This window comes from Nansenia antarctica, assembly GCF_963989245.1.
Source record: "Nansenia antarctica genome assembly, chromosome: 5".
NCBI lineage: Eukaryota > Metazoa > Chordata > Actinopteri > Argentiniformes > Microstomatidae > Nansenia > Nansenia antarctica.
The window spans coordinates 68575064-68592722 of record NC_137690.1 but is presented as its reverse complement, the minus strand read 5'-3'; the positions used below and the strand labels follow the sequence as shown (position 1 = coordinate 68592722).

The 17659-nt window shown below is 42.9% G+C and overlaps 1 protein-coding gene across 1 annotated transcript in view; it reads right to left on the bottom strand.

The window, feature by feature from the left end:
- znf609b (zinc finger protein 609b) overlaps positions 1 to 17659 on the bottom strand; it is a 78162-nt gene that overhangs the window by 46953 nt on the left and 13550 nt on the right. Inside the window, exon 2 of the mRNA XM_080531885.1 lies at positions 14779 to 15667. Coding sequence (XP_080388011.1) covers positions 14779 to 15537 — 759 coding nt within the window. The 5' untranslated portion in view covers positions 15538 to 15667. The remainder of the gene's footprint in view (positions 1 to 14778; positions 15668 to 17659) is intronic.

The following is a 17659-nucleotide window of genomic DNA, read 5'->3' as shown; positions in this document are numbered from 1 at the left end:
TAATCCCCTTTAGAAACCCTTTTATGGGTGAATTAGAAAGGCCCTGTATTCACAGAGATGAGTGGAGAGAGAAGGGGGTGGTAATAATCACAAGGGCCTAGCTGTCTGCCTGGATTAGAATAGGACAGAAAATCCTTTCATCTCAGATCCACACTTCCCAGATTTAAGAAGACACACACACACCACACACACCACACATCTACAAATGCCTACTAAAATGTGGCAACATATTTTGGTGAATTTCCATTTTCGAAAAGAATGCCAGCTATTAATGCCTTGTGTAACCTAAATTGAGGCTAGATGATATTCAATTTAGGGCTGGGTTAAAAAAATCGATTTCCCGATTCTGAATCGATCTTCATTGAATGAGCGATTATCGATTCATAAATCCCGAGATCGATCTTTCATGTTTTTTTTTTTGCTTGCAGCTTCAACCCGCAACGAGATCTCGTGGCCAGATCTCGCGCTACAAGAATTTATCATATCTCACGCAACGACCAGGCTTAAAGGCAGATGTCTTGGTGCATTTTGGATGTAAAAAATTATGACGATAGAGATGAGCAGGACAAAAGCAAAGCCATATGCAAGCTGTGCGGAGTGGAGGTTAAATTTAGTGGAAACACCACAAATCTACGGAACCACTTATTGAGGCATCACCCTGACGTGAAACATGGAAAAGCGGATCCGAAACAAGCCTCGCTGATAAAGACGTTTGGTTGCAAATTACAATCAAATTTTCCGCGTGCCCAACAAATTACTACAGCGTCGTCAGTGTCGTCAGTGTACTAGAACCACGCTACGTGTTACCGACACGCAAACAGTTGAGTGAAGTGATAGTCCCAGACATGTCCGCGCAGGTGAAACGTGACATCGCAACTTCACTCCAGCCAGCAGAGAGACTTGCCATAACGTGTGACAGCTGGACATCCAGAGCAATGGACTCGTACCTGACAATCACTTGCCACTTTATCAGCGAGGCTTGTTTCGGATCCTCTTTTCCATGTTTCACGTCAGGGTGATGCCTCAATAAGTGGTTCCGTAGATTTGTGGTGTTTCCACTAACTTATTGTTACTGTATACTACAGTATTTTAATAATCATTGATTTTCCAATTATGTTTATTCCTGAATAAAATCTTCCAATCTCCAAAAAGTGAGAAAGCAGTAATGAAGGGCTTTCATGGACATTATGGTTTACAATGTGGTTTTTTGTTCCCCAAAATACCCTCATCTATTGCACTATTTTCGTTTGAGTTTTGCACATTTTTATTTTGTATATATATATTATGCAAATAAACTATTTGAGACAGTCCTGAGGGATATGTGATGTCTTGTTTACCGATAGGCTATGTTTGTAGCCCCTTTATTTACACTGGCTGCAGTAAAGCACGTTAAAAAGCACTTTTTGTAGTGTCTGATTTAGCAAAATGTTGGTCAATGATGTTCATTTCTGTTCCAATAAGAAGTACATTCATGTAACTGCTTTGGAGTCAATTCTTAATGTAAACATTGATATGTTTAACAATGCTACATGTTATAGGGTTCCTTGAACCATTTATAGCATTAGTCCTGAGAATCTCTTCCTATTCAAGGAAAATTGATATTGTAACTAAATCGAATCGGAATCGAATCGAATCGGGAGCTGTGAATCGGAATCGAATCGTTTTGGGAAATCAGTGGCGATACCCAGCCCTAATTCAATTATGTTTTTATTTTATTTTACCTTTATTTATACAGGTAAGAAACACATTGAGCCCAAAAGGGCTCATTTTCAAGTGTGACCTGTTCACAGCCATACAACATCCACCACAAACAAATACAATACAAAACCTGGCCTACATAGTCTAAAAACTAAACTAAAAACGACATTGTCTAAAACTAAAACTAGTCTAAAATAGTCTAAGATAAACTAAACTTTCCGTCAGTATAGACTAAAACTAAACTAAAACTACACAGTCTAAAACAAAAACGAGTCTAAAACAGTCTAAGATAATCTAAAACTAAACTAAAACTACAAAAACCTAAAACTAGACAGCTAAAGATCTAGGGACAGGGAGGGGTCAGTAATGGGCAAAAGGGAGGGTCAACTTAATAGCAAGAACAAATCATGGACTCGCACTGTATGCCTCTCAGCAAGAGCTTGAAACTGGAGAGAGGGATCAGCTGAGACAGTTTCAGACTCTGCTGTAATGAATGGGACAGGATAGTTGCAGCAGGACTGGAGAGAAGCCCACATGGAAGCTGTTGGTATATGGACTGACCTATTAGAGTGGAGACAGTTGGATTTGTTACTGCTGAGAACAGCTCACCATAACTTCTGCTGCAGGCTACAAGGAGCAGTTGCAAGCTACAGCAAATGGTTGTCAACACCTATCATTGTAGCATGATAGGTGTGTAGTAAGCTAACACAAAACATCTCAAATCTATTGTTATACAATTACAAAGCAGGCCTGTTAGCTTAGTAGCAACAGTGCAAATGTAGCATGAAACATGTTTGGACTAGGCAACTACACAACAGGTTTCAGGGGCATGTTACCGAGCAACACACTCCACGACTCTCCCTTGAACTGTTGCCACTGTCTTTAAGAATGCTTTTAATCGCATTAAAGGATTCCTCTCTGTGGCACTAACCTCATTAGTGTAAAAGAGGTTCAAACCACAAAGCCACAGCCAAAGACTGTTAGGCCAAGATGTATCAGTGTACCTGTTGACTTGGCCATCTAACACTGTGTGGTTAGTTGATTAAGCCGAGGCTAATTCTGTACGGAGGACAAAATATGCTGGTCAGTGGAGTGCTGGAGATTTAAAAAATATCAAATAAAATATCAATAACAATATCATAAAGGCTTACTAAAAATAACCTGTTATGCTGAGACCTCGTATTTTAGAGTGTTACCGATAGCAGAAAATGAAAAAATGCAACAATTTGGATGAAGTAGGCTGTGGTTTGATGAAGTGGTTTTAAAAGCAAGGAGGAGTAAGCTCTTTTGCAGCCTCTTCATAGTCTGTTTCTAATACAACAGAATTACAAAACCAACAAATCCTCAGAAAACATGTAGCCTAGTTTTCTGTGAGCCGGTTGAGAAAGCTTTGACGAATAATGTTTTGACCATTTAGAATGATGTCTGTTGGTAATGGTACAGTTGCTAAGTTACAGAGGCCCCAAGGAGGAGGTTAAAATGCATTAGACTTCACAGTGAGATAGCCTAATTGTATTGCCAGAGCTGGCAGTCATATAGCTCTGCATTGAAGTTTTAATTTAGGGTAGTAGTTTTGAGTACCGATAGGTACCATTGTGTAATACAAGGTTCTGACACTCTGGCTCTCACACATTCGTGCTAATGTAGGAATTGTCCTAGAGTAGAATGGAGCTACTAGGACCAAAGTCTCTCTGACAAATACCTTTCTAAAGCTAATACCGTTAGAAACCAGACTTTCAATCTGCAGTTAAAATGGACTTCCTATGAAGGAAACAAGCGTGGGGAGGGGGGAACAAACTCTTATACAACAAGCTCACATGTAAACTCTCACTCACACCCATTGCAAGCCCATAAAACGTGGGCTGTGAAAAAGGGGTGATACATGAATGCCAGTGCTTCATACCGACTTGCTTTAATTGACCAATTAGGCTGCCCACACTAGCAGGTTGAGCCAAGAGGTAGGAAAATGAAACCTTACGACCCTTTGTATGCTGTAGGATAATTTTGTTGAGTTAGGGAGTAATAGTAGTGTCGAGTAGAGAATCGTGGCCAATTTCAAGCCATATTCAGGGCTACGTAACTTGCACAAGTAGGCTACTCTAAACTGTCGCAAGAGACGTTGAGATTAGGAACACAATCATACCGAAGGATTAGGGGATTTCTAGGAAGTAGCCTAGCCAGCGTAAGGGGTATCTAAACAGGCAGAAAGCTTGATGATCGACAGTGAACCGTGTCTAACTCAAAAACAAACTGGCTACTAGTAAGCCTAAAAATGTAGCCTCCTATCCCTAGTGTACCCATATTATTACAACAGTAGTTTCTTTGAATTGTTGGACACCCCTGGAATCATATTTTCTCCCTACAACCGCAGGTTGTAAAAAGGATAAATATTATGACAGGCACAGGCTCACAACATCAAACAGACGTCAGTCTCTCGCATCTCCTGCTTTTCTCTAAGCCATTTCTCCATCCTTTCTTCTCTGACAGCACAGGGATGTTCTCTATACACGGTTCCGTATTTCCACCATGAAAACCCTTGCTAAACCTTTTTAGAGGAGTAGTCTCACCTACACACAAACCCCACATTTTCGTCAAGCTGATAAAATAAACTCCACACTTCCCCATCAGCGGTCAAGTCATGAATGTCTCTCTAGTGGAGGGAGGAAGCAAACTCAAGTGTCTCGCTGTCAAGATATCATAACACAATTATTTGGGCGAGTCCGAGGCTAAATGGTGGGCTTAGATTTGGAACGCAAACCGACTGAAGACAAGCCACTTTGTTTAGGCAAAGACAAGGCATCCTGATGCACCAAGCCAAAGCCAAAGCCTTCAAAAGCAGACAACAATTCCAAAATGCACACTCTCTTTGGCTCCAACCTCCAAGTCGGTTCAGAAACAAACATTAGAGCCAGCTTTTCCCCTCACAGGCAGAAAATTCCAGGCTGAGGGGGAAAAGCCACGTCTGCTCCTCCCCACTGTATGGGGTTTGTTCTTCTGCTAATCAGACCACATGCCTCAAGGATTCAGGAACCCCAAGAACTGTGTCTGCTTTAATAGACCGGCCCTTTCAACCAACCTCTCCTTCTCATTCCACCAGCCCCATAGAGCTGAAAGAGAGCGCGCTCGGACAAACTATTCAGTTGTGCATGGGGTTAAAGACTTCATCCATTCATAACGCTGTCCTCCCCTCCCCCCCCTTTCCTTCCTTAACCTCAGTTCTCAGTTCGTTCTCCTCCCTCTGCCTCCTCCCTCCTCTACCCCCCATGTGCCCTCTCTCTCTTCCCTCTCACCACAGCACAGCCATTTTTCCTTCACCATGCATGCATAGCCTAGCTGGAATACATGTATTATTAGATACGTTCAGCACTCAAAAATCTTGAATCTTGGCCTTCTCTCCTTTTCCCTCTCATTCTTTGTTTGTTTGTTCCTCTCCGTTACCCTCTTCCCCCTCCCCCCCTTACTACTCACGCATTGAGAGGCGAAATGAGGCGCGTTGGAAATTTGCTGGCTGACAATGGAAGACAGCTGCTCTCGCTGCATGTCTTTCATGAGCTGAATTAGCAGCACAGGCTCGCCTCTCTTCCCTTCCCCCACACATGCCTCCCTCACAGCACACTGATCCAGACACACACCACACACACCCACATCCACACACGCCTTGTACAAAGCTTAGAGGAGAGACAGAGGAGGGAGGGGAAAGACAAGGCATGAAAGGGCTTTGTTTTGCAGATCAGTGATGGCTTTTGCAGGACAAGCTCAAGACGTTTTGTATTCATAGTCAACCTCTCCATCAATATTTGATGAGGTTATTGTTGCGGGTGTGTATGGGAAAAGCTCAGATTTTGACACAAAAGGACTACCTGAGGAAAAGAGATGGATGATGTGAGCTCAATGTGAACTACAAGGTGATATAACACCATCCCATAATATGAACACAGAGCAGACATCAAATACCAGGCTCACTGTAAATCAAACATGATAAGCGCTATGCCTACTCTTAAATGTACCCACTTGAATCTACAATCTAACAAGACGAGGGTAATTCACCCCTCGGTATGAAAGTCAGGTCCTCTGTTGTAGAACACAATGTTTACAAATGAAGAAAAAAAAAACACAAAACTGTCAATTATTATAATGGAAACTGACGCTGGCATATGCCTTTTATCTTTCAGCATGGGGGATGCAGTGGTGCCGTTCCCACCAAAGTCACCTTGTTATAGTAAATTAGAGGAGGAACACCGTGGCATGTGGACTCTCAGCATGGTGCGGCACGGTTTATAGGCTCCAAGACAAGCACTGTGAAAGTCCACATTTTATTGCAACACCTTCAGGAACTAATGAAAAACAGGAAGATCCCACTGTTGACAAAGAGCCCATTTGTTCTAGAAAAAGTTTAGCTAACTACAGAACATGAACGTGCTTAGAACGTGCTAGCATGAATTCGCCAATCGCTATAGGACATTCTTTACAAGTGTCCTCATCGTTGTGATCCTTTTAATCCAGGAGGATCTTTTGAAGTCTGAAACTGTTTGTTTGTAGTCCTAAATAGAATTGTAAGGAATGTCCAAGCGAATCCTGTGAGACGACACATTTTTTAACTCATTAGTCAAAAGATAGCCTGCCTAATCTCTCAATTGAGATTCTGGGGACTTCAAGACCCCACACCCACTAAAGTTCTCTGCTCAAATTACACCCCCCCCCCCCCCCCCCCCGAAAAAGGCAATTTTATCCTTGTTTTAGGAACGACACTTTTTCTGAATCATTCTGTTCGTGGTGAGAGTTCATTTCATTCATCATAAAAACGAACGGAAGCTAAATCTCTTCCATAATGTTGTGTACAAAAGCAGCTCTTTCAGTGTTCCCAGCTGCCTACGAGAGGGAGCAAGAGGGCACAAATCAAGCCCCAGAGTTCTCCAGGTCAAGGAGACCGCTAAATGTCTACAGGCAGAGTTTATGACCAGTGAGGACCCGGTTCCAATATTAAATATTTCCACACAAGGCTCTCTCATGGCTCTTGACGAGGATTTCCTGGAACACTGTCCGACAGGACTATAAACTCAGTGGCCCGCAGCATTTCCATTTCCAATTCACTAGCAGAGCAAAGCCTCTGGACTGCCATGGGGGATGGGGCAGAACCCTGTTCCTGAGGTAAAAATCTAGGCTACTATGTTTTGATTAACTCTGCCAGCACTGCCTGGAGGATTCTCCTCTTACCGTTTTCAACTCTGCCTCAATAAGGTGACACTGAACACCCTGAGTGCTCAAGGCAAAGCACAGAGACAAATCCATGAGCTCCGAAATCCATGAGCAGAATAAAAACATGTTGACTATTCTGCTGCTTTAAGAATTATTTTGAAGGCCATGACCCATGGTACAACAATTGGAACAGCAGTAATACAAATTCTCACACTGACTGAGCCTAATAGGCTATAGTACCCTTTTAAAGAGAGTGGACTACGAACATCTGCGATGAAAATGTGCAAGAGGCATGGATCGACTTGCCTGAGAAGGCTTTCCCACCTCATCCTGTTGGCTCATCTCCTGTCAACAATAGCAACCCCAGATAATCAGGCTTTTTTGAGTGGAGAACAGCTTAGGAAAAGCTGGAAAGGCAGCAAGACCTACATACCAAAGCTGATTCATTAAGCATACGACAGGGATGCCTGTGGCAGCACTGATACACATAACAGTTATTTTAGAGGCTTGTTTTTACTGGCATTTCAAAATGTTAAACTGAACAGAATGAGGCAATAAAAGGTACCTCAGAGTGTGACAAAAGTTGGATATTTTGTCTCAGTATTATTGTTCTTAACTCTGTAAGTATAAAAAAATACTTTAATAAAAATGTTTTATTAAAATAAATAGCAATCCCATGAATATCATTGTTATCTCTGTCTAGACTCAACCTAGCTTAACATGAATCTGCCATTTCTTTCCTTGTTCCTCATGACGAAATCGCGGAGTGGACTATAGATCGGTCTCTGTCCGTACGGTGTACGTATGTCACACGCTTTATCTCCCCGACACCACTGGGACAATGTTGACATAACTTGGGTGAATGATGCGTCTTGCCATACAGATTCCGGCATTTACAATTACACAGATTGGCCCAATTTGAGGAAACTAGAGATTGTTTAGGAGTTTCTAGGTGATGCGGATTCGAATCGTTTTGTGATGGTGCAGTTAAAGTGGAAGGTTGTTATCATTAAACATTTCATAACAGGGCGCAAAGAGGAGAGCGCACCTCAGACCACACCTTTGGCTGACTGAATACTGTCAAATCCTTGGAAGTGAATCGAATAAGTACAACATGCTCCAGTGATTTTTCAGCCTACCTATCTGTGAACTGCCTTCAAGCTAAGCTGTAAGGAGCAAGACGGATAATGAATCAAATAAGCACTACACATTCTGGTAACTTTCCAATCATATGTTTGAATAACTGTCAGCAATTCACACAAGGAGGGGAGCTAGGCCTACATCATTCACTGTACACTTGTATTTCAGTTGAAACGGAGTTCAAATGCTTAAAAAACAAGAGAGATTAACAAAGGGGGTGGGGTTCTAACCATAAAGAGACCAAAACATAGGCCTATTACTAACAGCAGGCTACGATCAGCTTTACCAACCCATATCTCCATACCAACCAATATCTCCATACCAACCAATATCTCCATACCAACCCATATCTCCATACCAACCAATATCTCCATACCAACCAATATCTCCATACCAACCATTAAAAAGGTGGTACAGTTAAACTGACCTTCGACCATCATCAGCTCTTCATCCTACATCAAACACTAGCGGCTAGTAGCCTATACACAGTATATTGACTTAATCAGTGGGCAGTAGAATTATTGTCGCAAACCCTCCATTGTACTTCTCCCAACCTCACATTTTTACAGCCCTGTGTTTGTATTTAGCTCTTAACCTCAAAGCCTTTTAGATTGTTGTGGAGACACAGAGGCTAATGGCACACATGTGGAAAACAATTAGACCAGTGTTGACTGCTTTTACTAGAGTAGTGTGTGTGTGTGTGTGTGTGTGTGTGTGTGTGTGTGTGTGTGTGTGTGTGTGTGATTTACTGGAGTAGTAGGGGCTCCCTGAAGGCAAGTGTTTGAAACAGGCAGAGGCAGCACTACAGGAATCACAGCACATCTGAGCCTCCCCTGATCGAGCCTATTTTACAAACTGTCCAATCAATCCGAGCTATGCCAGTATGCTTGGGTAGCCAACGACTAAGGGAAAAAAAGAAAGGCAAAAAAAAAAGGGTTCACAAATCATCTTTACCACGAGAACTTGAGGCAACACCAGTAAACACTGTGGAAAAATAAGCCTAGGACAAAATATATTCCCCTTAGCTACCTAGAGACTTCATGGCAGCCTGAATGAGAGCTCTTCATTAGTCGCAATCAAACGTAACGCGCACCTCTGCTGATCAAGAGGAATCACTTCTCCACGGTCGCTCGCTTGCGGCGAAAACACAGAGCAGTATGCAAAGCAAGGCTTGTCTGCTTATCAGATGAAGGGGCCGTCTCCTGTTTGAAACGAGGGCTGAGAATTCTGACCCTCTCGGCTTTAAAGGGAGAAATTAAGAATAGGTCGTTTAGCGTTTCATGTCCTGAATCAAAATGATTGATTGGATGAGTCCAGGGTTCCTCCAAGTTTCAACAAGTCAAATTTAAGACCTTTTGGACCTCTTTGAATAGAATTTTAGACCTATTCGCGACACCATACGATAGCTTTTTGTCATCCTCGAGGTAGTGAAATTAAGGATTTCACTGCCATTCAGACAAAAAAGGAAGCGAATTGGCATTTTTTTGGTTCCAGCTTGATTAATTACTGCGTAAATAGATGTGGTTGGACTAATTTCCTTGTAGGATCTAATTCTTACGACCTAGCACCTCATTTTTAGACCGAATAACTGAAATGTTGGGCTTTTTAGGCCTTATGAATTGGATTGCTGGATTTTGGACTTTAAGGCTTTTTAAGACCAGCGCGGGAAGGTTGTCTAGCAGTTACTCTTGGTTTGTTTGAATCAAGATTAGTGTTGGAAGTCGCTCAAGCAAAGAGGGTTTGGTAACACTTTCTGTTGCGTTTCCCCCATCTGTCTAGTAACGCTGTTATAACTCTATTAACAACATTGTAGACATGCTATGACATAGTAGGCTACATAAGTAATTACTTTATAATTGCATAGTAATGGAGTGAAGCAGTACAATTTGGAATAAGAATAACTGTTATTACGCAACTCAATTTACTATGTAGGCTACTATCTAATACTTAGGCTATAATAAAACATTGTTACCGGTACTAGAGTTAAGTGTTACTACACAGCTATAGGGGCAAACTCACTTTTTCAGTGCTTGTGAAATAAAGCAATTCGTTTTTTTGTGGGCTGAATATTTCATAAAAAGACATGCGATTTGCAATTCAACATTTAAATGGCTTTGTATTCATTGTTTTGTGGGGAACACTGGGATATTTGGTTTTTAATTTTATTCCTGCGGGAACCGTGTGTTGAAAACGCTACGCCGCCACATAGAGAATCTGCAGAAAACCACTGACGGTTTCCCGACCTGTGTTTATCCACATGTCACTTTCGACATCGCAAGGTCCGATCGTTACCATTCAAATGGTTTTGCATTCCTTGTTTTGTGGGGAACAATGGGATATTTGGTTTTTAATAGCCGTGTGTTTCTTCGCCGCACTGCGAACCACTGACAATTTCCCAACCCGTGAAACAGCCTGTCCAGAAAAGGACTGATTGAAACAGATGCGTTTAGAGGCATGCTGGAATTAGTGGTATTTTCACCTAAAGAACTCCAACTCCCCTTTGTTTTGGGGACCCAAGAGAGCTACATTAACTTGTGGAAAAAGAGAATAATAGGTTTCCTTTAAAGTGTTTTGTGATGTAGTGCGACAAAACAATGTGGCTTCATCATTGCAGACCATCCTAGCACAAGTCTGAAATTGGTGGCGGGGGTTGAGGGGAAAAAAACAACAACCCATTTCTTTTCCCCTGTTGTGCTGACGCGTGTTTTCACACAAAACTGAAATTGGACAATTCAGCAAAGAGCTCCAAAGTCTCAAGATAGAATTAGACAAACCTGCACATGAGCAGGTCGGGCTATTAGCTTAGTTTGTGCAGTGAAGGGGAGCTACTCTATTAAAATGGCCACAACGCTACAAAATCCACTCATTCATCCACTTCCCCCCGTCTTCAGAGTCCTTAAAGAACCTGGCACTAGTTAAAAGGAATGAGCTGTAACACAATAGCGCAAGTCAGTTGGTCACACAGGCAAGTAAAAAAGGAAATTCAGCTTTCTCTCCCCAGCCGCACATCAACGACTACCCTGAGTGGTGGCCATGCTCCTTAACTCTTTGAGCAGTCGCTCTTTCTCCCTCCTTCCCCGTTTGAACTGACATTGCCAATGTAATTTTCCATGAGAGCTGCTCCATTCGTCAAGGCCAGCATCGTGTCGAGACAGCTGACGAATGCCTGGCTCCTCCAGGCTTGTATGAGAGCAGGGGGAGAGAGAGAGTGTGGGCCAGTGTTGAAATTGAGGAAGCAGCAATGATTTATTCCAGAATGAAGAGCCAATGCTTTAGGGGGGCTGCATCTTAAGACACAGACTGTGTGAGCACATAGCCGCACACTCAATCAAGCAGGATAAGAGCCTGAATGGTTGTGACTCATCATCGTAACAGAAAGAAATTAAAGGAAATGGAGTGCTCTTGAGGATGTCAAATGAAAGCATCACATCGAATGTTTACAGTCAAACCTGTACAGGATCTTCACCAGTCTTATAATCAGACTTCACCAAATGGAATAGTAACAACAACGAAACAAGCCACAAACACCTGATATCTTCTTGTAGATTTAATAGTGAGTTTGCTCAGAGGTGACTTTAAAGGGATATTCCTTTGGGTTGTCTACCAAAATCATGTTGGGTATGCTAGTATTTTAGGTGGACTATGCCTTTAACCCTAGAACAAGAGTGGAGCAAAGATTAATGGTGTGACATTATCAAGATCACCGGAGAACACTATTAGGAACACCTACCTTCTCATTCATTCAGGTGGTGTGGGGAATGTTTTCTTGGCACACTTTGGGCCCGTTAATACCAATCAATCATCGCTTGAATGCCACAGCCCTGCCTTGTTTATCCCTTCATGGCCACAATGTACCCCTGTTCTAATGGCTACTTCCAGCATGATAATGCACCATGTCACAAAGCATAAGTCTCAAACTGGTCTCATGAACATGAGACCATGACAATGAGTTCATGGTTCTTCAGTGGCCTTCCCAGTCACAGGATCTGAATCCAATAGAACACCTTTGGGATGTGGTAGAACGGGAGATTCACAGGTTGAAAGTGCACCTGAAGAATCTGTTAGACATTGTGTGATGCAATCATGTCATCATGGACCAGAATCTCAAAGGAATGTTTCCAACATCTTGTGGAATCAATGCCATGAAGAATTGAGGCTGTTTTAAGAGCAAAGGGAGGCCCTGCCACATATTAGTAATGTTCCTAATAAAGTGTTGAGTGAATTTATATTCAATGTCATAAAGCTGAGAACATCATTATTTCAAATCAAATAATAGGCCTAGCATTATACAGAATGGGAAATAGAACTTTCATAGAATCTCAATACAGTAAAACAAAGAGGTTTCTATGAACAACCGTTTTCCAAAGCCTCCAAGTCAGTGTACAATGGAGCCACCAGTGTCCCTTTCTCTTGGTTAAAGGTTGTCCATGCTCAGCTCAGCGTATCCCACTTGTCTCATGTTTTGAAACCACTTCCGAGGACATTTCCCAGATATTTTCCAATTACATTTCAGGATAAATAATACAAAGACATTACTCTGAAACTAAACACACCATTACTGTCAATGGCTGGCTGCCTCAGTAGGTACCTCGTGCCACCCATGTCACCCCTCCCCTTTGTACTCTCCACTCTCCTCAAACAGCAATATTGACCCTCCCTTTATTGTACTACTTTAATATCCTTAGCCAAGACTGACTAATACACTTGTGTTCAAGTCAATGAAGAAGCACTACAGAGGCATTTTTTTCTGCTAAAACCAGGCTGTGGTAGAATAATAGGCTTAGAATATGGTGAATCATAATTTGTGCGGGTGGGTCTGGAAGTCCTCTCCCAGGAAAATATGTCTTCTGTAAGCGCATTTCATGCAATTCTTCAGTTTTCAACAGCATTTTCAAGCAGCAGTTTGCTTGCTACCCATCGACAACACTGGGAGCCCCCACTGTCCTGCGTCAAATAATGCCATGTGTCATGGCACATGTTTCATATTGAGAGAACATCGGTACTTGTGTGCAAATAATTAACTTTGTTAATCTTGTTTTTGACTCAAAATGTTTTACCATGGTATCTTTTAATTATTTTACTTTGGCTACACAGGAACCTACCCGTGAATTGCTTCAGTGAAGACTGCATAGGCTATTCCCGGCAATAAATTACAATAAAATAAGCAAGCCTAATGGACTACATAACAGAACTGACAGAAACAGCGATTTTCCAATACGATGTGTGTAGGCGTATAATCACCAAACTAACGCAGTTAGGGTTAATGTACGCCTTGTATAACGATAACAGACTGACACTCATGCCATGGACTAAATTGTTTTAATTACTTTTATAGTTCTTTAAAATACTTGATTCTACCCTCTCTATGTACCAGTAGGTAACCATGGCATGCTGGTAAACTTCACCAGTTGTGGTTGTAGCCGACATCACTGCAGCTCAGCATGTGGCATGCCAACTGCAGTCGCGCTGATCCAATATGCTACCTGACTTCTGTTGACCGAGGGGGTGTACAGTACAGGGGGCGAGTAGCCACACAAATTGTCTTACGTCTTACTACTAGCCGTTTCTGTTCTCAACGAGTTGAAGAAGAGTGCTGTCGGAAAGCGGCACAGTCAATGATGCTTTTAATCCACACTTCTGTACCGACCTTCTCTGGACTCGTGTGCGGAAACAAGCTATGTGCGCAAACATGTTTTTATTTGATGCAGCTGCTTATTTAATCGAGTTATTATGGCAGAGAAAAGGGGTTAAGACTATGTATTTGTTATCTTATTAATAATTTTTTCCATGACCCTCCAAATCTTTCCAGTACATTTTATTGTTTTTCTAATTGTTCATGAGTGGTTTTTTCCAGACCAGGCAGAATGGTCTTTAAGGGGAATTATTATTTTCAGTTTGCTCGCACTTTGCTCCTCAGATTTCTTTCCACATGAGTTACCTGAGGAGACTCCACAGCTTGACATTCCTGACAGGGCTTGGGTTGAAGGAGTCAAAGGGACTCCTCTTCTTCTCCCCAAACCCTCCCCCCTCTCCCCCGCACTTCACTTTCACAGCAGCAGCAGGGAAAGCGGAGGAAGGCGCGCTCTGCCCTCACCCCTCCCCCACCTAGCATAACCAACCCCACCAGGCATAGAACACAACGACAGACAAAACAGCCCCCACTAGCACCTCCCTGCACTGCTGTCTTTTGTACTCAGAAGAGCATGAAAAGCCTGCTCTGGCGCACACAATAGACACACTGATAGACCAGCTCAATGAGGGAACAGGATAAGTGCGGGTAAATAGTTAAGCAACTGCTCATGAGTTTCTTGCATTACCATGTCCATGCTTGAAGGGGGAGAAAAGAATTCACCCCAATATCAGCAAGCCCAGAACAGTTGGCTAACCAGGAGCGGTGGCCTTGTTTATTCATTTTCCTGTTGAACATTTGATTACTTAAATCACCACAGGCAGAATTGGACTAATTTAACTGCAGCCAAAAGCCGCATGATTGTCTATGACATTCTTGTTTGTCTAATGAGAGAGAGGACATTTTTGTTAGCCTGTAGCCAAGGCTGTTGTGTTGAGTGATAACCATAACAACTGACACATAAACTGCAATCTCCTGACAAGAGAAGGCAGTGAGACACAGCTCAAATGTTACTCCCAGACAAAATCTAGAAAATAAATCTCTAGAATGACATTAGGCTACAAAAACCACAATATCCACAGCAGTAAATGAAGTGAAGACAACAATTAGCTTACCTTTTCATTTTTCACTTTCTTCAACGTTCTGCATTCACTATTGTCTAGTTCCTCTGGCTCAGTTTTAATGGTCAACGCTGGGACTATCCCAACAGACTCAAGTGCAATATTCCCCATTTGATCGGCTCCTGCCAAGTCCGTAGATTGTGTGTTTTCAAAGGGGGCACTACGGTTGCCCCCCAACGCTATTTGAGCTTGAGAAACCACCTCCTTCTCAGAGACGGCTATTGCCACCACTGGCCCTCCTTCGCTTTTCTCCTTCTTACTTTTCCCACTTGCCCCATCCTTGTCTTTTTTACTACTGGGCACATTTCGAGAGGCTTTGCCACCCTTTTCAATGCCTTTGGCAGGGGTGGAATTATTGCCAGTGGCTCCAGCAATGGCCGCTGTGCCTGTTGGCTCCCCTTGGGTCCGCCCTTGGGTTTCTTTCTTGGCCCCATCTCCAGCTGAGGCCTTGCTACTATTGTCTTTTGAGTTCTTGCTGCGTTTGGATTTGGATTTGCTCTCTTTCCCCTGAGGGCCGGGCACGGGACTAACAAACCTAATGTTTTCAGGCAAAGCTGCTACTGCGCTGGGCGGCGCCGCCATGCCCCCTCCGTCCTTGGTGCCAGACATTTCAAGTTTGTCCTTTTCTAAGTCGGCGTCGAGATCGATTATCAGATTGCCAACACCGATGTCCCACTCATCCCCGCTGTCGTAAGTGTCCACCGCAGAAGAGTCCACACCTTTCCCGCCTGCAGTGCCACTACTTAGGGACATCTTAGTGCCAACGGCCCAGGTTTGCCCCGACGAGGTCTGCCACCTTCTCAGAGTGTTGGGGCACTAGAGTGTTGGGGTAAGAGAATCCTTAAGGTCTAGGTGTCCCCTTCCCATTTACCCACATCTTGTCCTAAGGAGAAAATAAAAAGAGCGTTAATTAGATGATAGATACTTGAAAGGAACATTTCACAGATTGACTCAACAACAGCAAGTTACTAAATACTAATACTAATAAATACTATTAGGGGTCTTTATTGTCTAAATTGTCTAGCCGGCAAACGTGAGAAAATAGCCTTTTATCGCACCAGAAGTAATATGTCTGAATGTTGAAGTCCTACAACATCCATAGTTCTTTGCACCTCCCAGCCAGCCACGAGGGCACATCAAAGCTAAGATTTCCTAGCCTTAGTCAGTCTCATAGCTGGTAACTAGCCTTAGCCAGGCTCATAGCTGGTAACTAGCCTTGGCCAGGCTCATAGCTGGTAACTAGCCTTAGCCAGGCTCATAGCTGTAACTAGCCTTAGCCAGGCTCATAGCTGGTAACTAGCCTTGGCCAGGCTCATAGCTGGTAACTAGCCTTAGCCAGGCTCATAGCTGGTAACTAGCCTTAGCCAGGCTCATAGCTGTAACTAGCCTTAGCCAGGCTCATAGCTGGTAACTAGCCTTAGCCAGGCTCATAGCTGTAACTAGCCTTAGCCAGGCTCATAGCTGGTAACTAGCCTTAGCCAGGCTCATAGCTGGTAACTAGCCTTAGCCAGGCTCGTAGCAATCTGGACTGCTCGGCTGATGAAGGATGCTAGACTAGCAAGACTTTGCGATGACGTTCACAAACAGGAGGTTTGCGGGCGCACACATTTTGTTGTTGTTGTAAAAAACTATTCTCGCTTCACCTCCACTTCTACCACCTAAGCCTTATTTAAGCTAGGAACAACCATGAACATAGATGATAGATGTCTCATGGATGGTCAGTGGCACTCATAACCTTAGGAATGTCTATGAATGAGAGTTAGATTTTTCCTGCAGAAATCATAACATACTTACTTCTTATCATAGTAATATTCTAAAACATGGGGGAATCATTGCATTCTGGGCCAAGAGGGCCCATCCATTTTAAACATCATCTGAACATTACACAAACCCGATAGTAATCCCAGAGCATGCTATGGATTTGCTCAGAAATCCTGGTCCTCGTAACCACCATTTCCCACGGTCACCATGGCAACCTTGGGGGAAAAACGTAGGACTAAATCCTGATTGACACCCAATGGAGCCATGCTGTTCTGAGTGACTAGCTCTCTTTCCACCAGGAGTGCTGATAGTGTCACCGTTGATGGATGTGGAACAGGCTAACTGGCCTCACTCACCCTCAAATGGTTTACATAGCCATGCTCTGTCAGGTAGACACTGACAACCCTGCATCAACAAGACAGCTGAAAGAAACCACTCAGACAGCACTAGTAGGGCTAACCTGACTAGAGCACTGTGTTCACTTCCATGCCCTACACCGGGGATGGGCGACTGATCAATCAGGGATTGATACATCCATTATTCAGTCATTTAAGTATAGACATTGTTTCTTAAGGAATAACTTAAAAAATGCCGCATGAGCTTAGTTCAACTGTCCTATACCATCAGAACCCAACATATAAACCACTCCATTAAATGTTCACAATGGAATTGTTAACAAACACTCCAGGTTACTGGTTAACTGGTTATGAGAGATAATTATTATTAATAGTGTTGTTCCGATACCATTTTTTTACCCCGATACCGATACCGATACCTGACCGTGCAGTACTTGCCGATACCGAGTACCGATCCGATACCACGGCGTTTGAAAAAACAAAACAAAAAAACATGTTTTTTGAGCCGCATACTCACCTCGATGTAAAATTATTGCTAACACTTAGTCTGGCACTGCTCAAAACCTTTGTAAAACTCGTAAAGTTTTTGTAAAACTTAAGTAAAAAAATAAACGTTTTTGTAAAGTACTCGCCGATACCGATACCAGCATTTTTGTGCGTATCGGTGGCCATGCCGATACTAGTATCGGTATCGGAACAACACTAATTATTAAATGCATAAATTGGTTAATTGTGTGTGCACGCGCGTGCACAGCATT